The following is a 25,935-nucleotide window of genomic DNA, read 5'->3' on the forward strand; positions in this document are numbered from 1 at the left end:
CCCCAGCGCTTAGAACAGTGCTTTGCACATAGTAAGCGCTTAATAAATGCCATTATTATTATTATTATTATTATTTGGGGATAGAGCGTGGCATTGGAAGTCGGGAGTCCTAACCCCAGGTTTGCCGCTGGCCTGCTGGATGACGTAGGACAGGTCAATTAACCTCTCTGGCTCTCATGTCCCACATCAACAGGCAGGACAGCATAGTGGCTAGAGCACGAACCTGAAAGTCAGAAGATCGTGGGTTCTAATCCCCACCCTGTCACTTGTCTGCTGTGTGACCTTAGGTAAGTCACTTCACTTCTCTGTGCTTCAATTTCCTCATCTCTAAAATGGGGACTAAGACCGCGAGCCCCACGTGGGACAGGGACTGTGTCCAGTCTGATTTGCTCGGATCCAGCGTGGCTCAGTGGAAAGAGCCCGGGCTTTGGAGTCAGAGGTCATGGGTTCGAATCCCGGCTCCACCGCTTGTCAGCTGTGTGACTTTGAGCAAGTCACTTCACTGGGCCTCAGTTACCTCATCTGTAAAATGGGGATTAAGATTATGAGCCCCACGTGGGACAACCTGATCACCTTGTATCCTCCCCAGAGCTTAGAACAGTGCTTTGCACACAGTAAGTGCTTAACAAATACCAAAATTATTATTATTATACACCCCAGCGTTTAGTAGAGCACCTGGCATACAATGAGCACTTAACAAAAAACAGAATTATTATTATTATTATTATCTGTAAAATGGGGAAAAGACCCTTGTCCTCAGTCCCGTCCCAGATGGGTCAGACACTGTCCAATTGGAGTGTCTTGAATCTACCCCTGCCCTTAGTGCCCAGTGTTTTGTTTTATTGTTGGAGAAGTGGCATGGCTCAGCGGAAAGAGCCCGGGCTTTGGAGTCAGAGGTCATGGGTTCAAATCCCGGCTCCATCACTTGTCAGCTGTATGACTTTGGGCAAGTCACAATTTCTCTGGGCCTCAGTTCCCTCATCTGTAAAATGGGGATTAAAACTTTGAGCCCCCCGTGGGACAACCTGATCACCTTGTAACCTCCCCAGAGCTTAGAATAGTGCTTTGCACATAGTAAGCGCTTAACAAATGCCATTATTACTATTATTATTATTATCTTCATTGTCTGTCTCCCCCTTCCAGACTGTGAGCCCACAGTTGGGTAGGGACCGTCTCTATATGTTGCCAACTTGGACTTCCCAAGCGCTTAGTACAGTGCTCTGCACACAGTAAGCGCTCAATAAATACAATTGAATGAATGAATGAATATATTGCTGACTTGTACTTCCCAAGCGCTTAGTACAGTGCTCTGCACACAGTAAGTGCTCAATAAATACGATTGAATGAATGAACGAATGAGTATTAAAGCACACAGTGAACGTCACAACCTCTGATGATTCTTGGTAGAATCCAATAGTCGGTGATTCGTAAAGAATTAATTTCTCTGCCACCACAGAAATACTGGTTGGAATCAGGATTCTAACTGAACACAGTGAACTCGTTGTTTAGGGGGAAATCAAGTTTCAGGTGATGAAAATCCATCAGTTGGCCCACGTTCCTACTGGTTCCCAAACAGCAAAGAGGGAGCAGTCAGTAAATTTGGGCCAGATGGAAAGGAAGAGATTGGATTTATTTATTTTTTTCCCTGCATAGACAAGAGGTACCTTGCATTGCAGTTTCAAGGAGGTGTTAGCCGACTGAGCTGAGGACATGGCCCCTTTCTTCCTCTTCCTAAACTCCACCTTCCCGCCAACAAGGAGGATTCCCTTCTCCCAGCATGAGAAGGAGCGTGGCTCAGAGGAAAGAGCCCGGGCTTGGGAGTCAATCAATTGACTTGACATTCAATCTGGATTGAATTGATTGACAGTGCTTTGCACATAGTAAGCACTTAATAAATGTCATTATTATTATTATTATTATTGTTATTATTATTATTATTATTTCAGGACCATGTGCTTCATGGTGCTGAAATGGAACTTACATTCATTCAGTCGTATTTATTGAGCACTTACTGGGTGCAGAGCACTGTACTAAGCACTTGGGAAGTACAAGCTGGCAACATATAGAGACAGTCCCTACCCAACAGTGGGCTCACAGTCTAAAAGACTAAAAGGTCTAAAAAGTCATGGGTTCTAATCCCGGCTCCACCACTTATCAGCTATGTGACTTTGGGCAAGTCACTTAACTTCTCTGTGCCTCAGTTACCTCATCTGTAAAATGGGGATGAAGACTGTGAGCCCCCTGTGGGACGACCTGATCGCCTTGTAACCCCCTCAGTGCTTAGAACAGTGCTTTGCACATAGTAAGCGCTTAATAAATACCATTATTATTAAGTCACTAACTTCTCTGGGCCTCAGTTCCCTCATCTGTAAAATGGGCATTAATCAATCAATCAATCGTATTTATTGAGCGCTTACTATGTGCAGAGCACTGTACCAAGCGCTTGGGAAGTACAAATTGGCAACATATAGAGACAGTCCCTACCCAACAGTGGGCTCACAGTCTAAAAGGGGGAGACAGAGTACAAAACCAAACATACTAACAAAATAAAATAAATAGAATAGATATGAACAAGTAAAATAAATACTGTGAGCCCCCTGTGGGACAACCTGATCACCTTGTAACCTCTCCAGCGCTTAGAACAGTGCTTTGCGCATAGTAAGCACTTAATAAATGCCATTATTATTAGTAGTAGTAGTACCTCGGACGACGCAAGATCTCAGACATTCTAGCGCTCAAGGACATACGTCTTGCCACATGGATTCGCGCTCCGACCAGGCTCTCCCTGATGTTTTTAACCTTCACAGTTTGAACCTCGCCATCCATTGACTCATCACCTCATTCATTATGTAGCCGACTTGTACTTCCCAAGCGCTTAGTACAGTGCTCTGCACACAGTAAGCGCTCAATAAATACGATTGATTGATTGATCACCTCCCCTCCCGGGGCCGGCAGAGAGGTCCGCTCACTGTCCGTTGCGTTACCTGGCATCCTTTTCCTCCTGGTCTCCCACCCGTCCATCCATTTTCCAAACTCAGTAAATTCATCAGCTTTAAATTCTGGACTCCGACTCTAAGGTAAAACAGAAGCAGAAGAGAATTGGCAACAGGGGCGGGTAATTGCTGCCGTCATTAGGTCGGCCGTCGGCCGGTTTGAGTGCTCACCATGCGCAGAGCAGTCTACTAAGCGCTCGGGAGAATACAATACGGGGAGAATCAGCGTGGCTCAGTGGAAAGAGCCCGGCCTTTGGAGTCAGAGGTCATGGGTTCAAATTCCGGCTCTGCCAATTGTCCGCTGTGCGACTTTGGGTAAGTCACTTCACTTCTCTGGGCCTCAGTTCCCTCATCTGGAAAATGGGGATTAAGACTGTGAGCCCCACGTGGGACAACCTGATCACCTTGCATCCCCACAGCACTTAGAACAGTGCTTTGCACATAGTAAGCGCTTAACAAATACCATCATTATCATTATTCTTCATTCAATCAATCGTTTTTATCGAGCGCTTACTGTGTGCAGAGCACTGTACTAAGCGCTTGGGAAGTACAAGTTGGCAACATATGGAGACGGTCCCTACCCAACAGCAGGCTCACAGTATATTATTATTATTATACGTTCCCTGCCCACAACGAGCTTACGGTCTAGAGGGGGAGAAGGGCGTTAATAGAAATCAGGCCAGAGCAGCAGAGGACTGGTTGGATCCTGGGGTTGTGCTAATAATAATAATAATAATTATTATTATTATTATTATTATTATTATGGTATTGGCTAAATACTTACTATGTGCCAGGAACTGTACTAAGGGCTGGGGTGGATACAAGCAAATTGGTTTGGACACAGCCCCTGTCCCAGGTGGGGCTCACAGCCTCAATCCCCATTTTCCAGATGAGGTAACTGAGGCCCAGAGAAGTTAAGTGACTTGCCCAAGGCCACACAGTAGGGCACCGAACCACAGGTAGGTGACCGGGATTTGGCACAAGAGGCTGGTAGAGTCAGATCTAATCCTCATCCTTCAGAACGCTGAACGGACCAGATCGAGAAGAAGCAGAGAAGCGAAGTGGCTCCGTGGAAAGAGCCCGGGCTTTGGAGTCAGAGGTCATGGGTTCAAATCCCGGCTCCGCCACTTATCAGCTGTGTGACTTTGGGCAAGTCGCTCAACTTCTCTGTGCCTCAGTTACCTCATCTGTAAAATGGGGATTAAGACTGTGAGCCCCACGTGGGACAACCTGATCACCTTGTAACCTCCCCAGCGCTTAGAACAGTGCTTTGCACACAGTAAGCACTTAATAAATGCCATCATTATTATCATTATTACTATTATTGGGAGTCAGAGGTTGTGGGTTCAAATCCCAGCTCTGCCACTTATCAGCTGTGTGACTTTGGGCAAGTCACTCAACTTCTCTGTGCCTCAGTTACTCCATCTGTAAAATGGGGATGAAGACTGTGAGCCCCCCCAGGGGACAACCTGATCGCCTTGTAACCTCCCCAGTGTTTAGAACAGTGCTTGGCACATAGTAAGCACTTAATAAATGCCATCATTATTATTATTAAATAGCATGAAGAGACAGATTCGATTATAAACTCCTCAAGAATGGTTCTAGAAATACAATTGATTGACTCACTTTGTACTTCCTCTCCCCCTCATCCCCCTCTCCATCCCCCCCATCTTACCTCCTTCCCTTCCCCACAGCACCTGTATATATGTATATATGTTTGTACATATTAATTACTCTATTTATTTATTTATTTATTTTATTTGTACATATCTATTCTATTTATTTTATTTTGTTAGTATGTTTGGTTTTGTTCTCTGTCTCCCCCTTTTAGACTGTGAGCCCACTGTCGGGTAGGGACTGTCTCTATATGTTGCCAATTTGTACTTCCCAAGCGCTTAGTACAGTGCTCTGCACATAGTAAGTGCTCAATAAATGCGATTGATGATGATACATATTTAGGCATTTTGTGTATTCAACCAATGACATTTATTATTATGGCATTTGTTAAGGGCTTACTATGTGCCAGGCACTGTACTAAGCGCTGGGGTGGGTAGAAGCAAATCAGGCTGGACACAGATTGAGGCTCACAGTGTCAATCCCCATTTGACAGATGAGGTCACTGAGGCCCAGAGAAGCTAAGTGGCTTGACCCAGGTCACACAGCCAGGATTAGAACCCATGACCTTCTGATTCCCAAGCCCAGGCTCTAGCCACTGTGCCTTGCTGCTTCTCATGGTATTGAGTGTCTTCTATGTGCGGCCCCTCTCGGGGTCACACGTGGAGAGTTTCCAGTCCTCTACCAATCAATCAGTCAATAAATCGTATTTATTGAGCGCCTACTGGTCTCGACTACGGGAGGGAGAGTCAGGCAGAGGCCTGTCCTTTCCATTCTCAGCTTAGGCAGTGGCTAGCAAGTGGCAGGCCATCGGCTACAAGTCAAAACTCCCCCGTGCTGGGCAGCCGCGGTCCGGGAAAAACTCAAGGTTTACCGCGCGGAAGGCGGTGATGGTAAAGTACTTTCGCATTACCTTTCTTTGTTTAGATTTTGCTTTGTCTGAGAGGTGAAAAATACGAACGTGGAAATTGATAGGAGAAACAGTTCTTAATGTCATGCCCGTCACGTATAGATGCATCCCCATAGGAAAACCTGGCCACTGCCTATTTCTCTTCAAGAATGATGTTTGGGTCAATCTATCATATTTATTGAGCGCTTACTGTGCGCAGAGCACTGTACTAAGCGCTTGGGAAGTACAAGTTGGCAACATATAGAGACGGTCCCTACCCAACAGTGGGCTCCCAGTCGAGAAGGGGGGGGTCATTTTGTGGGTGAATACTTTGCACATTTTGCATTTCTTAAAATATCCCCTTCGACGGTGACGTAGTAATTTAATCACAAAATTGTTGAAAACTCAGCTCCTTGAGTGCCCTCGCTTCACAATTTTGAAGGATCAATCATATTTATTGAGTGTTTACTTTGTTCAGAGCACTGTACTAAGCACCTGAGAGAGTACAATGTAACAGAGTTGGTAGACACGTCCCCTGCCCATAACAAGCTTTCAGTCTAGACGATGTACTAAGTTTAACACTTTTTATTTAAAAATCCAAGTGGAGACTGGAATGCTTCACGGGAGCTGCGCATCACTTTCCTCCTCCCCATTCCCCCCCCCGTCCAACCTCCTTCCCCTCCCCACAGCACCTGTATATATGTTTGTACAGATTGATTACTCTGTTTATTTCACTTGTACATATTTATTATTCTATTTATTTTGCTAACGATGTGCATCTAGCTTTACTTCTATTTATTCTGATGACTCGACACCTGTCCACATGTTTTGCTGTCTGTCTCCACCTTCCAGACTATGAGCCTGCTGTCGGGTAGGGACCGTCTCTATATGTTGCCAACTTGGACTCCCAAGCGCTTAGTACAGTGCTCTGCACACAGTAAGCGCTCAATAAATATGACTGAATGAATGAATGAACTTCTGGATTTTTCCCAAGAAAACTCTGTGGATCCACTACCGGAACGATTGCAGATGGAGAGCTGGGCGTTCTGGGAGAGAAGTATCCGTGGTGTCGCTATGAGTCGGAAACGACTCGAGACATACAGAGAAGCAGGGTGGCTCAGTGGAAAGAGCCCGGGCTTTGGAGTCAGTGGTCATGGGTTCAAATCCCGGCTCCGCCAACTGTCAGCTGTGTGACTTTGGGCAAGTCACTTCACTTCTCTGGGCCTCAGTTACCTCATCTGTAAACTGGGGACTAAGACTGTGAGCCCCACCTGATCACCTTGTATCCCCCCCAGTGCTTAGAACAGTGCTTTGCACATGGTAAGCACTTAATAAATGCCATCATCATTATTATTATGTGCAGAGCAGTGTATTCAGCACTTGGGAGGGCACAATACAACAGAATTAGCAGTCGCGTTCCCTGCCCATAATGAGTTTATAGTCTTTGCAGATACCTCCATAATATTGAATTCAGATCTCAACTTGATCATTTTTTTAAAAAAAAGTCTTCATTCTATCAATGGGAAGAGGATCAATTTAGAACCATTTGAAATTCTTTGGAGTACTCAATATCATTCCCCAGAAAACAAAGCTAGCCCAATTTTATGGATTTGTTGTACTTACATCAAGGGCCGATTGAAATGATCTAATATTTTAGCAGGAAAAGACTGTCTTTTAGGTCTGTTTTTGTAGTTCCTACATAGTCATCGCAAGGTTCATCCTTGCACTTGGATTCGCTCCCTTTATTCACACCTCTCTCAACCCCACAGTACTTCCGTCCATATCCATAATTTATTGATTTATATTAATGCCTGCCTCCCCCTCTAAACTGTAAGATCGTCGTGGGCAGAGTACGCGTCTTCCAATTCTGTTCTCTCGTATTCTCCCAAGTGGTTAGTACAGTGATTTGCATACTCAATAAATATGATTGATTGATTAGTTCACCCAAGCCCTATCATAAATCCACCGATCGACTTGAATTTACAAATCCACCCAGAAACTTTTCACGCAACCTCTTCAACTCGTGGCGCCAGTTTACTTTACCTTCAAAAGGTTTTCTGCAGGAGCAAAAAAGTCATCCGTGGCAAATAAAACCTAGACAAATAAAAACGAGAACTAAAGATAAGCCACCTATAAATTCAAAACCGTTTGATTGCATTCCTCAGTGAGACCTTAGAAAGGACAGTAGAAGGGAAATGCTAAATGGCCTCGAGGAAGGAAGGCAATATGCAGTTTAAAAAGGCGATGCTTTTACAGGTTTCAATTGCACCGCACATGCTCTTCTTAATCTTTCTTGTCCCAGACTCACATATTTCCCATCTGGATGTTAAGTCCTATGCCATGGAAATGCGCGTCTGGTAACCTTCTTCTTCTCCGGATCCCGAGTTATTTCCAGGCTGACTTTTTGGATCTTTATAAAGGACACCCAGGTCGTGTAGTAGCGAAAAGAGCACAAGCCTGGGAGTTAGAGGACTACTGGGATTCTCATCCTGGCTCTAACACTTCCCTGCTGGGTGACCGTGGACAAGTCGCTTAACTTCTCTGTTCTGCACAAAGTGAGCGCGTGCTAAACACCATCGATTGCTTGGGGGTTGCAAGGTGGTGGGGAGATGTGGACATCCAAGTCGAGATGTCCTGGAGGCAGGAGAATATGTGAGATTGCAGAAGAGGCGAGAGGTGGGGGCGCTTAGTGACGTAGATTTGGGCGTCATCCACACTGCCATTCATTCATTCAATCGTATTTATTGAGCGCTCACTGTGTGCGGAGCACTGTACTACACTGCCAACAACCAGGACGTCCTTCTCCCCAACCTGCTTTGGGGCTCTCCAAATTTCAGCCTCCTTACACACAAGGGAGGACATTGTCAAACTCGCCCCACAGCACTTAGGTAAATATCTTTAATTTATTAATTTATAATCAATCAATCAATCGCATTTATTGAGCGCTTGCTGTGTGCAGAGTACTGTACTAAGCGCTTGGGAAGTACAAGTTGGCAACATATAGGGACAGTCCCTACCCAACAGTGGGCTCACAGTCTAAAAGGGGGAAGACAGAGAACAAAACCAAACATACTAACAAAATAAAATAAATAAATAAATAGAGTAATAAATATGTACAAACATATGTACACATATATAGTTGCTGTGGGGAAGGGAAGGAGGTATAATCAATCAATCAATCGTATTTATTGAGCACTTACTGTGTGCAGAGTACTGTACTAAGCCCTTGGGAAGTACAAGTTGGCAACATATAGAGACGGTCCCTACCCAACAGTGGGCTCACACTCTAAAAGGGGGAGACAGAGAACAAAACCAAACATACTAACAAAATAAAATAGAATAGATATGTACAAGTAAAATAAATAAATAAATAAATAAATAAATAGAGTAATAAATATGTACAAACATATATACACATATACAGGTGCCGTGGGGAAGGGAAGGAGGTATAATCAATCAATCAATCGTACTTATTGAGCGCTTACTGTGTGCAAAGTACTGTACTAAGCGCTTGGGAAGTACAAGTTGGCAACATATAGAAGACAGTCTAGTCTATATAGATGTATATATTTATATATATATATTATATATATATATATTCACTCATTCATTCAATCGTATTTATTAAGCACTTACTGTGTGGAAGGCACTCTACTAAGCGCTTGGGAAAAAGCAATATAACAACAAATAGATGTACATGTCTATCTCCCTCTCTAAACTATAACCTCATCATCATCATCATCATCAATCGTATTTATTGAGCGCTTACTGTGTGCAGAGCACTGTACTAAGCGCTTGGGAAGTCCAAGGTGGCAACATATAGAGACAGTCCCTACCCAACAGTGGGCTCACAGTCTAAAAGGGGGAGACAGAGAACAAAACCAAACATACTAACAAAATAAAATAAATAGAATAGATATGTGCAAGTAAAATAAATAAATAGAGTAATAAATATGTACAAACATACATACACATATACAGGTGCTGTGGGGAAGGGAAGGAGGTATAATCAATCAATCAATCAATCAATCGTATTTATTGAGCGCTTACTGTGTGCAGAGAACTGTACTAAGCGCTTGGGAAGTCCAAGTTGGCAACATATAGAGACAGTCCCTACCCAACAGTGGGCTCACAGTCTAAAAGGGGGAGACAGAGAACAAAACCAAACATACTAACAAAATAAATTAAATAGAATAGATATGTACAAGTAAAATAAATAGAGTAATAAATCTGTACAAAGATATATACACATATACAGGTGCTGTGGGGAAGGGAAGGAGGTATAATCAATCAATCAATCGTATTTATTGAGCGCTTACTGTGTGCAAAGTACTGTACTAAGCGCTTGGGAAGTACAAGTTGGCAACATATAGAAGACAGTATAGTCTATATAGATGTATATATTTATACATATATATTATATATATATATTCACTCATTCATTCAATCGTATTTATTAAGCACTTACTGTGTGGAAAGCACTCTACTAAGCACTTGGGAAAAAACAATATGACAACAAATAGATGTACATGTCTATCTCCCTCTCTAAACTATAACCTCATCATCATCATCATCATCAATCGTATTTATTGAGCGCTCACTGTGTGCAGAGCACTGTACTAAGCGCTTGGGAAGTCCAAGTTGGCAACATATAGAGACAGTCCCTACCCAACAGTGGGCTCACAGTCTAAAAGGGGGAGACAGAGAACAAAACCAAACATACTAACAAAATAAAATAAATAGAATAGATATGTGCAAGTAAAATAAATAAATAGAGTAATAAATATGTACAAACATACATACACATATACAGGTGCTGTGGGGAAGGGAAGGAGGCATAATCAATCAATCAATCATATTTATTGAGCGCTTACTGTGTGCAGAGCACTGTACTAAGCGCTTGGGAAGTCCAAGTTAGCAACATATAGAGACAGTCCCTACCCAACAGTGGGCTCACAGTCTAAAAGGGGGAGACAGAGAACAAAACCAAACATACTAACAAAATAAAATGAATAGAATAGATATGTACAAGTAAAATAAATAGAGTAATAAATCTGTACAAACATATATACACATATACAGGTGCTGTGGGGAAGGGAAGGAGGTATAATCAATCAATCGTATTTATTGAGCGCTTACTGTGTGCAAAGTACTGTACTAAGCGCTTGGGAAGTACAAGTTGGCAACATATAGAAGACAGTCTAGTCTATATAGATGTATATATTTATACATATATATATTATATATATATATTCACTCATTCATTCAATCGTATTTATTAAGCACTTACTGTGTGGAAGGCACTCTACTAAGCGCTTGGGAAAAAGCAATATAACAACAAATAGACGTACATGTCTATCTCCCTCTCTAAACTATAACCTCATCATCATCATCATCATCAATCGTATTTATTGAGCGCTTACTGTGTGCAGAGCACTGTACTAAGCGCTTGGGAAGTCCAAGGTGGCAACATATAGAGACAGTCCCTACCCAACAGTGGGCTCACAGTCTAAAAGGGGGAGACAGAGAACAAAACCAAACATACTAACAAAATAAAATAAATAGAATAGATATGTGCAAGTAAAATAAATAAATAGAGTAATAAATATGTACAAACATACATACACATATACAGGTGCTGTGGGGAAGGGAAGGAGGTATAATCAATCAATCAATCATATTTATTGAGCGCTTACTGTGTGCAGAGCACTGTACTAAGCGCTTGGGAAGTCCAAGTTGGCAACATATAGAGACAGTCCCTACCCAACAGTGGGCTCACAGTCTAAAAGGGGGAGACAGAGAACAAAACCAAACATACTAACAAAATAAAATGAATAGAATAGATATGTACAAGTAAAATAAATAGAGTAATAAATCTGTACAAACATATATACACATATACAGGTGCTGTGGGGAAGGGAAGGAGGTATAATCAATCAATCGTATTTATTGAGCGCTTACTGTGTGCAAAGTACTGTACTAAGCGCTTGGGAAGTACAAGTTGGCAACATATAGAAGACAGTCTAGTCTACATAGATGTATATATTTATACATATATATTATATATATATATTCACTCATTCATTCAATCGTATTTATTAAGCACTTACTGTGTGGAAAGCACTCTACTAAGCGCTTGGGAAAAAACAATATGACAACAAATAGATGTACATTTCTATCTCCCTCTCTAAACTATAACCTCATCATCATCATCATCATCAATAGTATTTATTGAGTGCTTACTGTGTGCAGAGCACTGTACTAAGCGCTTGGGAAGTGCAAGTTGGCAACATATAGAGACAGTCCCTACCCAACAGTGGGCTCACAATCTAAAAGGGGGAGACAGAGAACAAAACCAAACATACTAACAAAATAAAATAAATAGAATAGATATGTACAAGTAAAATAAATAAATAAATAGAGGAATAAATATGTATAAACATATATACACATATACAGGTGCTGTGGGGAAGGGAAGGAGGTATAATCAATCAATCAATTAATCGTATTTTTTGAGTGCTTACTGTGTGCAGAGCACTGTACTAAGCGCTTGGGAAGTCCAAGGTGGCAACATCTAGAGACAGTCCCTACCCAACAGTGGGCTCACAGTCTAAAAGGGGGAGACAGAGAACAAAACCAAACATACTAACAAAATAAAATAAATAATAGAATAGATATGTACAAGTAAAATAAATAAATAAATAGAGTAATAAATATGTACAAACATATATACACATTTACAGGTGCTGTGGGGAAGGGAAGGAGGTATAATCAATCAATCAATCAATCGTATTCATTGAGCGCTTACTGTGTGCAGAGCACTGTACTAAGCGCTTGGGAAGTCCAAGGTGGCAACATCTAGAGACAGTCCCCACCCAACAGTGGGCTCACAGTCTAAAAGGGGGAGACAGAGAACAAAACCAAACATACTAACAAAATAAAATAAATAGAATAGATATGTACAAGTAAAATAAATAGAGTAATAAATATGTACAAACATATATACACATTTACAGGTGCTGTGGGGAAGGGAAGGAGGTATAATCAATCAATCAATCAATCAATCGTATTTATTGAGCGCTTACTGTGTGCAGAGTACTGTACTAAGCGCTTGGGAAGTACAAGTTGGCAACATATAGAAGACAGTCTAGTCTATATAGATGCATATATTTATACATATATATTATATATATATATTCACTCATTCATTCAACCGTATTTATTAAGTGCTTACTGTGTGGAAAGCACTCTACTAAGTGCTTGGGAAAAAACAATATAACAACAGATATACATGTCTATCTTCCTTTCTAAACTATAAGCTCGTTGTGGGTGGGGAATGTATCTGTTTATTCTTATACTGAACTCTCCCAAACGCTTATTACGGTGCTTTGCATAAAGTCAGCACTCAATAAATACAATTGAAAGAGTGAATTGTTGCCAATTTATACTTCCCAAGCTCTTAGTACAGTGCTCTGCACATAGTAAGCACTCAATAAATACGATTGATGATGATGATGATGAATGAACAAACGCCCCTTCATTCACAGGCCTTGTTCGGATTCTAAAGCCTCATTTAATTCTAGAAACAATCCTGAACGTGCTCAGAAGGAAGTCTGTGACAACCAACGGGAAAAGCGGGAAGAAAAATTCAAATATACATTATAGAGCTCTTTTTCTCTTTCTTTTCCTGTACCTATCACCCCACTTAACTTCTCTGGGCCTTAGTTACCTCATCTGTAAAATGGGGATTAAGACTGTGAGCCCCCCGTGGGACAACCTGATCACCTTGTAACCTCCCCAGCGCTTAGAACAGCGCTTTGCACATAGTAAGCGCTTAATAAATGCCATCATTATTATTATTATTCCTGGATTTGAGGGCGGCTTCGCGCTTTTTCTCTAAGGTGATCATTCTTGTATGAGCTCAGAATGGAAGCCGCGAAGGGGCATTCAGTGGAGAGGCCTCCAGGAGGTGAGGCCGAAGGGCAAGAAACAAAACCTTCTGGACTGTGAGCCCGCTGTTGGGTAGGGACCGTCCCTATATGTTGCCAACTTGGACTTCCCAAGCGCTTAGTACAGTGCTCTGCACACAGTAAGCGCTCAATAAATACGATTGAATGAATGAAAAACCTGGGTGAGAGAGAGAAAAAGACACAGAGAGACAGAGAGAGACAGTGAGGGGAGAGAGGGAGAAATAAAAAGATATAGGGAAGGATAGATGGGAGAAAGGATGAAAGAGAGAAGGGAGGGGAGTTCCTTGAAGGCAGGGGCTTTTTCTAATAATAATAATAAGAAGAAGAAGGGCAAGAAACAAAACCTTCTAGACTGTGAGCCCACTGTTGGGTAGGGACTGTCTCTATATGTTGCCAACTTGTACTTCCCAAGCGCTTAGTACAGTGCTCTGCACACAGTAAGTGCTCAATAAATATGATTGATTGATTGATTGATAATAATAATAATAATAATGGCATTTGTTAAGCGCTTACTATGTGCAAAGCACTGTTCTAAGCGCTGGGGGGGATACAATGTGATCAAGTTGTCCCACATGGGGCTCACAGTCTTACTCCCCATTTTTACAGATGAGGTAACTGAGGCTCAGGGAAGTTAAGTGACTTGCCCAAGGTCACACAGCAGACTTGCGGTGGAGCCGGGATTCGAACCCATGACCTCTGACTCCAAAGCCCGTGCTCTTTCCACTGAGCCACGCTGCTCAATGGTGGTATTTGTTAAGCGCTTACTATGTGCCAAGCACTGTTCTAAGTGCTGTGGGGAATACCAGGTGATCAAGGTTGTCCCACATGGGGCTCACAGTCTTAGTCCCCATTTTAAAGATGAGGGAACTGAGGCCCAGAGAAGTGAAGTGACTTCTCTTGTCACCCAGCTGCCAAGTGGCGGAGCCGGAATTCGAACCCATGACCTGTGACTCCCAAGCCCGTTGTCTTTCCACGGAGCCACGCTGCTTCTAATAATAATGATGATGATGACGATGATGATGGTATTCATTAAGCACTTACTACGTGCCAAGCATTTCTACCACCTCTGTGGTACTAAACTCTCTCAAGAGCTCAGTACAGTGCTCGGCACACAGTAACTTCTCAGTAATACTGATTTACTGAGAAAGAGACAGGCTGTCGCAGCCTGGCTTAACGACAAGAGCAGGGGGCTGGGAGCCAGTAGGACCGGGGTTCTAATCCTGACTCCACGACTTGTCTGCTGTGTGACCTTGGGCAAGTCACTTCACTTCTCTGGGCCTCAGTGATCTCATCTGGAAAGTGGGGATTAAGGCTGTGAACCCCTGTGGGGATGTGGACTGTGTCCAACCTCCCAGACTGAGCCCCCTTTTTCCTCTTTTATTCCCCATCCCCCCCCGTCCTTCCTCCTTCCCCTCCCCACAGCACCTGTATATATGTTTGTACAGATTTATTACTCTATTTATTTTATCTGTACATATTTACTACTCTATTTTATTAATGATGTCCATATCACTATCATTCTATTTATTCTGATGATTTTGACACCTGTCTACTTGTTTTGCTTTGTTGTCTGTCTCCCCCTTCCAGACTGTGAGCCCGTTGTTGGGTAGGGACCGTCTCTACGTGTTGCCAACTTGTACTTCCCAAGCGCTTAGTACAGTGCTCTGCACACAGTAAGCGCTCAATAAATACGACTGAATGAATGTAAGTTCCATTTCAGCACCATGAAATACATGGTCCTGAAATAATAATAATAATAATAATAATGACATTTATTAAGTGCTTACTTTGTGCAAAGCACTGTTTTAAGCACTGGGGAGGTTACAAGGTGATCAGGTTGTCCCACAGGGGGCTCACAGTCTTATCCCCATTTTACAGATGAGGTAACTGAGGCATCATCAATCGTATTTATTGAGCGCTTACTATGTGCAGAGCACTGTACTAAGCACTTGGGAAGTACAAATTGGCAACATATAGAGACAGTCCCTACCCAACAGTGGGCTCACAGTCTAAATGGGGGAGACAGAGAACAAAACCAAACATACTAACAAAATAAAATAAATAGAATAGTGACTTGCCCAAAGAGAATGACTGAAAGGCAGGTGGGGAGGCCTTGAAGAAAGGCCCTGGGCCCGGAAGTCAAGCGACCTGTGTTGTAGTCCCAGTTCTGCCTCTGACCTGCTGTGTGACTTTGGGCAAGACGGTCAACCTCTCTGAGCTTCAGTTTCCTCACCTGTAAAATGGGGATTAAAAACCTGTTCCCCATTAGACTGTGAGCATTATCTGGGAGAGGAAATAAGGGCTTATTTCCTGTATCTGCCCTCTCCCTCTGCATCACCCACACACCTGGTTGTGCATCCCTTAAGAACTTCGATACTCAGCACTTGTGGAAATATCCCTACACTTTATTATTTCTTATCATTTAAAATAAATATGTTTAATCTTTGTCTCCCCGTTTAGACTGGAAGCTCCTTGTGGTTTGGGCAGGGATCATGACTACCACAATCCCCGATAGCGGCGTGGCCTAGGGGCAAGAGCCCGGGCTTGGGAATCACAGGTCGTGGGTTCTAATCCTGGCTCCTCCACTTATCAGCTGTGTGACTTTGGGCAAGTCACTTCACTTCTCTGGGCCTCAGTGACCTCATCTGGAAAATGGAGATGAAGACTGTGAGCCCCACGTGGGACAACCTGATCACCTTGTATCCTCCCCAGCGCTTAGAACAGTGCTCTGCACGTAATAAGTGCTTAATAAATGCCATCATCATCATTATTATTATTATTATCAGCTATGTGACTTTCGGTAAGTCACTTCACTTCTCTGGGCCTCAGTGGCCTCATCTGTAAAATGGGGATTAAGACTGTGAGCCCCACGTGGGACAACCTGATTACCTTGGCTCTACCCCGGTGCTTAGAACAGTGCTCTGCGCATAGTAAGTGCTTAATAAATGCCATCATTATTATTATTATTATTATAAGCTGTATGACTTTGGGCAAGTCACTTCACTTCTCTGTGCCTCAATGACCTCATCTGTAAAATGGGGATTAAGACTGTGAGCCCCACGTGGGACAACCTGATTACCTTGTATCTACCCTGGCACTTAGAGCAGTGCTTTGCACATAGTAAGCACTTAATAAATGCCATAAATATTATTATTATTACCAACTCTGTTGTACTTTCCCAAGCACTTTTCTATCAATCAATCCTATTTATTCATTCATCCATTCATTCAATTGTATTTATTGAGCGCTTACTGTGTGCAGAGCACTGTACTAAGCACTTGGGAAGTACAAGTTGGCAACATATAGAGACGGTCCCTACCCAACAGCGGGCTTACAGTCTTTACTATGTGCCAATCTCTGTACAAAGTGCTTGGGATAATACAATATAACCTACTCCCTGCCCACAGTAATCTAGTGGGGGATACAGGCATTAATATACATAAATACATTACAAATATGTATATAATAATGGCATTTATTAAGCACTTACTATGTGTAAAAAGCACTGTTCTAAGCGCTGAGGGGGTTACAAGGTGATCAGGTTGTCCCACGAGGGGCTCACAGTCTTCATCCCCATTTTCCAGAAGAGGTGACTGAGGCCCAGAGAAGTGACTTGCCCAAAGTCACCCAGCTGACAATTGGCGGAGCGGGGATTTGAACCCATGACCTCTGACTCCAAAGCCCGGGTTCTCTCCACTGAGCCATGCTGCTGGAGGGCTGAAGGAGAGGTGAATTAAGGGTACAAAATCCAAGCGCCAGAGTGACGGATAAGGGAGCGGGAGAAGAGAAAATGAGGGCTTAGTGGGGAAGGCTTCTTGGAGGAGATGGGCCTTCAATAAAGCTTTGAAGGTGGGGAGAGCGATCGCCTGTCAAATATGAAGAGGGGGTCTGTTCCAGGCCAGAGGCAAGGAGTGGGCGAGAGGTCACTGGCCACACAGACGAAATCAAGGAATATTGAGTTAGTTTGGAATAAGAAGAGCAGAGGGTGAGGACTGGGTTGGAGAAGGAGAGTAATAATAAAAATAATGGCATTTATTAAGCGCTTACTATGTGTAAAGCACTGTTCTAAGCTCTGGGGGAGATACAAGGTGATCAGATTGTCCACGGGGGGCTCACAGTTTTCATCCCCATTTTACAGATGAGGGAACTGAGGCCTAGAGAAGTTAAGTGACTTGCCCAAAGTCACACAGCTAAGTGGCAGAGCCGGAATTTGAACCCATGACCTCTGACTCCAAAGCCCGGGCTCTTTCCGTTGAACCACGCTGCTTCTCCGAGTCGTGATGTGAGGTAGGAGGGGACAAGGGGGTTGAAGGCTTTAAAGATGATGGTGAGGAGTTTCTGTTTGATGCTTTAATTCTTTTTGTTCTGACGACTGGACACCCGTCCACATGTTTTGTTTTGTCGTCTGTCTCCCCCTTCTAGACTGGGAGCCCGCTGTTGGGAAGGGACCGTCTCCACACAGAGACGAGATCAAGGAATATTGAATTAGTTTGGAATAAGAGGAGCGGAGGGTGAGGACTGGGTTGGAGGAGGAGAGTAGTGATGTGAGGTAGGAGGGGACAAGGGGGTTGAAGGCTTTAAAGATGATGGTGAGGAGTTTCTGTTTGATGCTTTAATTCTTTTTGTTCTGACGACAGGACTCCCGTCCACATGTTTTGTTTTGTCGTCTGTCTCCCCCTTCTAGACTGGGAGCCCGCTGTTGGGAAGGGACCGTCTCTACACAGAGACAAGATCAAGGAACATTGAGTTAGTTTGGAATAAGAGGAGCGGAGGATGCGGGCTGGGTTGGAGGAGGAGAGTAGTGATGTGAGGTAGGAGGGGACAAGGGGATTGAAGGCTTTAAAGATGATGGTGAGGAGTTTCTGTTTGATGCTTTAATTCTTTTTGTGCTGACGACTGGACACCTGTTTTGTTTTGTCGTTTGTCTCTCCCTTCTAGACTGGGAGCCCACTGTTGGGTAGGAACTGTCTCTACACAGAGACAAGATCAAGGAACACTGAGTTAGTTTGGAATAAGAGGAGTGGAGGATGCGGGCTGGGTTGGAGGAGGAGAGTAGTGATGTGAGGTAAGAGGGGACAAGGGGATTGAAGGCTTTAAAGATGATGGTGAGGAGTTTCTGTTTGATGCTTTAATTCTTTTTGTTCTGACGACTGGACACCCGTCCACATGTTTTGTTTTGTCGTCTGTCTCCCCCTTCTAATAATAATAATAATAATAATGGTGGTATTTGTTAAGTGCTTACTATATGCACAAAGCACTGTTCTAAGCGCTGGGGGGGGGCTACAAGGTGATCAGGTTTTTCCACTTGGGACTCACAGTCTTCATCCCCATTTTACAGATGAGGTAACTGAGGCACAGAGAAGTTAAGTGGCTTGCCCAAGGTCACACAGCTGACAAGTGGCGGAGCTGGGATTCGAACCCATGACCTCTGACTCCCAAGCCCTCGCTCTAGACTGGGAGTCTAGCCAGTCTAGCTAGGCAGTCTAGCCCCTTCTAGACTGGGAGCCTGTTGTTGGGTAGGGACCGTCTCTACCTGTTGCCGACTTGGACTTCCCGAGCGTTTAGTCCAGCGCTCTGCACACAGTTAAGTGCTCAATAAATACGATTGAATGAATGAATGAATGAAGGCGGAGGTTCTGGAGGAGTGGGGAGACATGGACTGACTGGTTTTGTAGAAAAATAATCCGGGCAGCTGAGGGAAGTGTGGACTGGAGTGGGGAGAGACGGGAGGCTGGGAAGTCAGCGAGGAGGCTGACACGGTCATCAAGGAAAGATGTGCCAACTTGTAATAATAATAATACTAATGGCATTTATTAAGTGCTTACTATGTGCAAAGCACTGTTCTAAATGCTGGGGAGGTTACAAGGTGATCGGGTTGTCCCACTGGGGGCTCGCAGTCTTCATCCCCATTTTACAGATGAGGTAACTGAGGCCCAGAGAAGTGACTTACCCAAAGTCACACAGCTGACATTTGGGGGAGCGGAGATTTGAACCCATGACCACTGACTCCAAAGCCCGGGCTCTTTCCACTGGGCCACGCTGCTTCTCCAGATGAGGTAACTGAGGCACTGAGGTACTTCCCAAGCGCTTAGTACAGTGCTCTGCACACAGTAAACGCCCAATAAATATGACTGACTGAATGACTGTGGCAGCAGTTTGGATGGAGAGGACAGGGCGGATTTTAGCGATGTTGTGAAGGTGGTTCCGACGGGATTTTGTGACACTGGATATTCATTAAATCGTGTTTATTGAGCACTTACTGTGTGCAGCGCACTGTACTAAGCGCTTGCACCGTACTAAGCGCTTAAGAGAGATGAGTCAAAGATAACACCTTGGGAGACAGTGGTGGGAAAGTCTGGGGGAAGGACAGGGCTTTGGTGGGAAGATAAGGAGTGCTGTTTTGGACATGTTAAGTTCGAAGTGTAGGCGGGACAGCCAAATAGAGCTGTCTTGAAGGCCGGAGAAAATATGAGACCGGAAAGAAGGAGAGAGATCGGGGCTGGAAATGGTGATTTGGGAATCAACCACAGAGATGGAATTTAAAGCTATAGATTAGCACAAGTGTTCAGCACACAGAAATATCCTATACAAATCTAAAACAAAACAAGAAGCAGGTACCTAAAATTAGTAGAGAGGGAAAAGAAAATAATGAAATCCACTCCTTTGTCCCAGAGAAGAAATTCTCCCTACAGCCTTCTAGTTCCTCCATTAACCACCTATTTTAAAAAATTTTTTCCAACCTACCACCAAGTGTGAATATGCACACAACCTTCTCCAGGTTTTGGTCAAAGTTTCCCTTTCCTCCATTTTAAAGTATATCACTATTTCCAATTGCAATCATTTCACTGGAAGAAGGGAGGAGGAGGTAGGATAAGGTGGGGGAAACGGAGGCCGTGGACAATTCCAGCAATTTTCTTTCCGTGGGTGAGATTTCACAACCAAATATCACGGTTCAGAGGTTGGATAAGTACTGAGAAGAGCCTGAACTTTGAGGTGCTTATCGGAATGAAGACTGAACTTTGAACCTCCAGCATTTAGCTCTTTGCTATTGACATCAGCTTCTGTGCAAATATCTGTTCAATAAAGGTCATTTTCATCCCGCTGTTTTGCCAAATGTCCCTTCTCTTTATTACATGGGGATAAGAGAAGTGTTACAGCCTAGTGGAAAAAGCACAGGCAGAGGACCTGGGTTTTAATCGCCGCTCCACCACTTGTCTGCTGTGTGACCTTGGGCAAACCACGACTTGTCTGTGCCTCAGTTTCTTCATCCAGCCCGTTAGACTGTCAGCTCATTGTGGGACAAGGACTCTGTCTGACCTGATCGTTCTGTATCTACGTAAATGCTTTTCATTCATTCATTCATTCAATCACATTTATTGAGCGCTTACTGTGTGCAGAGCACTGTACTAAGCGCTTGGGAAGTGCAAGTTGGCAACATATAGAGGCAGTCCCTACCCAACAGTGGGCTCACAGTCTAGAAGGGGGAATGCTTAGTATAGTACTGGCACAAACACCGTTATTATTATCATTAATATTTATTGGTAATCAAATAAATAGGCACCGGCAAAGTCAGAGCCATGTGGTTGCTAAGAACGCGTCTTCTGTCTTTTTCTTGAGCAATCAGCGGAGCTATTACTCTTGTACATCTGCACGTTACAGGTAGATAAAATTGACATTTTAAAGGTAATGTCCCGCATTGACTGTCTTCTATTTCTTTAGTGTAGAAGATGGCTTATTAGAGTCATTTGTCTTCCACCCCGTACGACCAAATTGAAACAGAGCATTCTGTTAGGAATGAACACTGAGTTCAAATTTAGCATAATGTTATGTCCCCGCTAACTGTAACGTGTCCGCGTTTGATCAAAATAGCTGCCGCTAGGATTCATTCATTCAATTCAATCGTATTTATTGAGCGCTTACTGTGTGCAGAGCACTGTAGTAGGCACTTAAGGATAAAAAAATTGACCTTGTCTTCAGGATTAATTAATGTCTGTGCGACTGCAGAAGATATAAACTGCTTCCTAAACGCTAAGCGCAGTGTTATCCCTGTACGGTTCAGTGGCAAGAGCCCGGACTTTGGAGTCAGACGTCAGGAGTTCGAATCCTGCTCCACCGCTTGTCACTTCTGTGACCTTGGGCAAGTCACTTCACTTCTCTGGGCCTCAGTTACCTCCTCCGTAAAATGGGGATTAAGACCGTGAGCCTCACATGGGACAATCTGATCACCTTATAAATTCCCCAGCGCTTAGTACAGTGCTTTGCACATAGTAAGCACTTAATAAATGCCATCATTATTATTATTATTACTCGATAATGGGCAGATAGGAGGAAGAGCCCAAGAGGAAGACATTTCATCAAGCCTAATTCTTATTGTTCTCATTTCTGATCATTAGCATCAGTGCATTAAGGGCTCGTTCTTGCTAATGGGAATCCATTTACCTTTCCTCCTACATTTTCAGATGCCAAGTCAGTGAACTGCAAGAAGTTGGGAGGCTCTTCAGCCTCCGGAGAAGTCTCCATCCTCTTTCCAGGGATCTGGACCCCTGCGAGGGCAGTGAATCCAATTCACTCCAGCCTCCCTTTTCCCGAAGGCCCGGGTCACCCGCCCTGGAAGTGGAGGACACCCAATCGCAGGTTTTCCATGGAAGGAGGGAATTAACCTGTCTCCCAAATCCTGCAATTTGCATTAAAGGGATACAGCAGGAGAATCAGAGGAAGAGAATTGGTCCCAGGTGTCCATGACAACATAATCCCTCCCTCTGAGGGATTATTAAGCTTTGTAGAAAGCTAATAAAGTCATCAGTACTTCGAGGTAAGACAATTTAATATACAACTCAGAAAGATTGAAATAATAATAATAATAATAATACCTGTATATATGTATATATGTTGATACCTGTATATATGTTTTTATGTGTTTATTACTCTATTTTATTTGTACACATTCTATTTATTTTATTTTGTTAATATGTTTTGTTTTGTTGTCTGTCTCCCCCTTCCAGACTGTGAGCCTGCTGTTGGGTAGGGACCGTCTCTATATGTTGCTAACTTGTACTTCCCAAGTGCTTAGTCCAGTGCTCTGCACACAGTAAGCGCTCAATAAATACAATTGAATGCATGAACGAATGAAATATAAAATGCTATTATTATTAAGCCAACCTTCTAAGATTCCTAATAATCACCCCAGAAATCGTCTCAGATATCAACATGTTCCTTTCATTCTTCTTCGCGTGTTGTTTGCTTTCAGCTTTTTTCCTCATTTTGCTTTCTGATTCATTTCGTTTTATGTATTTAAATTCTTTTATCCCATTAGCACCCTTTCCTTCAGAAATCTGTAAACGAATGGCCCAAAATATCTCATTAGAGATGAAAAGCGCCGCAGACTTATGACTGAGTTTCTCCTGGCCCAATTTTCTTCTGTTTATCTCCGTGCTTGTCAGGTGCTTTGTGGATCATATGCACTTAATAATAATAACGATAGTAATAATTGTGGTATTTCTTAAGCACTTGCTGTGTGTCAGGTACTGTACTAAGCGTTGGGGTGGATTCAGGGAAATTGTACCCTCTCCCACATAGGGCCCACGGTCTTAATCCCTATTTTACCGGTGAGGTAAGGGAGACCCAGAGAAGTGAAGTGACTTGGCTGAGGTCACACAGCAGACAGCAGACCTTGGGCAAGTCCTTTCACTTCTCCGTGCCTCCTTTATTTCTCCCACATAGGGCCCCTGGTCTTAATCCCTATTTTACAGATGAGGTAACTGAGGCCGAGAGGAGTGAAGTGACTTGCCCGAAGTCACACAGCAGACAATAGACCTTGGGCAAGTCACTTCACTTCTCCATGCCTCCCTTATTTCATCTGTAAAATAGGAATTAAGACTGTGAACTCTGCATGGGATAGAGACTCTGTCCAAACGGATTACCTTGTATCTTCCCCAGCGCTCAATACAGTGCCTGGCACATAGTAAGCACTTAATAAACACCATTAAAAATAAAAAAAAAATGATTGAAAGGGGAAACTAAAAGAATGAAGGATATATTAAGCGTCACAAAGAGGAATGCGTTTCCTTGGACCCCCTAGGTGGCATCCACTTACCGTCTCGAAAAATGTTTTATTTTCCGTAAAGTGAAGGATGGGAGAGAATAGAGGCAATTGCCACATGGCTACTGTGTGCCAAGCACTGTTCTAAGCGCTGAAATCCATAGGACATCATCAGGTCGGACGCAGCCCCTGTCGCACACGAGGCTCCCAGTCCCCATCCCCATTTTACACATGCAGGAATTGAGGCGCAGCGAAGTGAAGTGACCGGTCCAAGGTCACACAGCAGACAAATGGCGGAGCCGGGATTAGAACCCAGGACCTTCTGACTCTCAGGCCCGGGGTCGAGCCACTAAGCCATGCTGCTCTTTTGGTTCCTCCCCCCCTCCCCACCCCACAGCCCTAATGTATAGATCTGTCATTTTATTTATTCATATTCATTCATTCATTCATTCAATCGTATTTATTGAGCGCTTACTGTGTGCAGAGCACTGGACTAAGCGCTTGGGAAGTACAAGTTGGCGACATTCATATTGATGTCTGTTTATTTGTACTGATGTCTCTCTCCCCCCTGCTAGAGTGGGATGTCGTTGTGGGCAGGGATTGTCACTCTTTATTGCTATATTGTACTTTTCCAAGCCTTTAGTGCAGTGCTCTGCACACGGTAAGTGCTCAATAAATAGGACTGAGGGAATGAATATTGGTAATTTTATTTATTTATATTGATGTCTGCTTATTTGTATTGATGTCTGTCTCCCCGCCCCACCCCAACCTTTAGATTGTGAGCTCCTTGTGGGCAGGGATTGTCTCTCTTTATTGTTGTATTGTACATTCCCAAGCGATTAGCGCAGTGCTCTGCACACAGTAAAAACTCAATAAATACTATTGAATGAATGGATGGATGGATGGAAGGATGGATGGAGAAGCAGCGTGGCTCAGTGGAAAGAGCCCGGGATTTGGAGTCGGAGGTCATGGGTTCAAATCCCGGCTCCGCCGCTTGTCAGCTGGGTGACTTTGGGCAAGTCACTTCACTTCTCTGGGCCTCAGTTCCCTCATCTGGAAAATGGGGATTAAGACTGTGAGCCCCCCACGGGACAACCTCATCACCTTGTAACCTCCCCAGCACTTAGAACAGTGCTTTGCACATAGAAGCGCTTCATAAATGCTATCAAAAAAAATGGATGGATGTGCATTAATGCATGAATGAATGCTTGAAGTGAATATGATCACCAAGCACTGGGATTCACAGAAGAAAATTGGGCCAGAAGAAGCTCTGTCACAAGTCTGTGGAGTTTTTCATTTTTGATGAGAATTTTGATCCTTTCACGCCAACCTACTGACTGTAACTTAATAATAATAATAATGACAATAATGATGGCATTTGTTAAGCGCTTACTATGTGCAAAGCACTGTTCTAAGCGCTGGGGGGATACAAGGTGATCAGGTTGTCCCACGGGGGGCTCACAGTCTTCATCCCCATTGTACAGATGAGGTCACTGAGGCTCAGAGAAGTTAAGTGACTTACCCAAGGTCACACAGCAGACATGTGGCGGAGCCAAGATTCGAACCCATGACCTCTGACTCCAAAGCCCGGGCTCTTTCCACTGAGCCACGCTGCTTCTCAGCGTGAACTTGATTTCCTCCGTCTTGGCGATGGTCCCCTCACCCACATCCCTCCTCTGCCCGAGAACATCCTTCCCTCTTCCTATCTGACAATGACTCTCCCCACCTTCCATGCCTTCCCAAAGGCCCGCCTCCTCCAAGAGGCCTTCCCTGATTAAATCCTCATTTCCTCTTCTCCCAGTCCCTTCTGCGTCACCCTGGCACTTGGATTTGCACCCTTTATTCACCCCTCCCTTATCCACAGCACGTATGTGCATATTCATTCATTCGTTCAATCGTATTTATTGAGCGCTTACTGTGTGCAGAGCACTGGACTAAGCGCTTGGGAAGTCCAAGTTGGCAACATCTAGAGACGGTCCCGACCCAACAACGGGCTCACAGTCTAGAAGGGGGAGGCAGAGAACAAAACAAAACATATTAACAAAATAAAATAGAATAAATATGTACAAATAAAATAAATCTGCAGTTTATGTCTTTAGAAGCAGCATGGCTTTGTGGAAAGAGCCCGGGCTTGGGAGTCAAAGGTCATGGGTTCTAATCCTGCATCTGCCACTGGTCTGCTGTGTAACCTTGGGCAAGCCATTTCACTTCTCTGGGCCTCAGTTCCCTCATTTGTAAAATGGGGATGAAGACTGTGAGCCCGCTGTTGGTTAGGAACTGTCTCTATATGTTGCCAACTTGGACTTCCCAAGTCCAGTGCTCTGCACACAGTAAGTGCTCAATAAATATGATTGAATGAATGAATGAATGACAACTGGGCTACCTTGTATCTATCTCAGTGCTTAGAACGGTGCTTGGCACATAGTAAGC

General features: G+C 43.7%; 1 protein-coding gene across 3 annotated transcripts in view; it reads right to left on the minus strand.

The window, feature by feature from the left end:
- Positions 1-22,065, minus strand: part of ALLC (allantoicase) — a 40,318-nt gene extending 18,253 nt beyond the window's left edge. For 2 of the 3 annotated variants that reach the window (XM_038739811.1, XM_038739810.1), the window contains exons 1-3: positions 21,906-22,065; positions 7,540-7,590; positions 2,985-3,072 (exon numbers count right to left, since the gene is read on the minus strand). In XM_038739811.1, the coding sequence (XP_038595739.1) occupies positions 2,985-3,072; positions 7,540-7,590; positions 21,906-21,986 (220 nt within the window). In that variant the 5' untranslated portion in view covers positions 21,987-22,065. The remainder of the gene's footprint in view (positions 1-2,984; positions 3,073-7,539; positions 7,591-21,905) is intronic. The other variant, XM_038739812.1, reaches the window with a different exon arrangement.
- Positions 22,066-25,935: the final 3,870 nt, after the last annotated feature.

Source organism: Tachyglossus aculeatus, chromosome X1 (assembly GCF_015852505.1).
Source record: "Tachyglossus aculeatus isolate mTacAcu1 chromosome X1, mTacAcu1.pri, whole genome shotgun sequence".
NCBI lineage: Eukaryota > Metazoa > Chordata > Mammalia > Monotremata > Tachyglossidae > Tachyglossus > Tachyglossus aculeatus.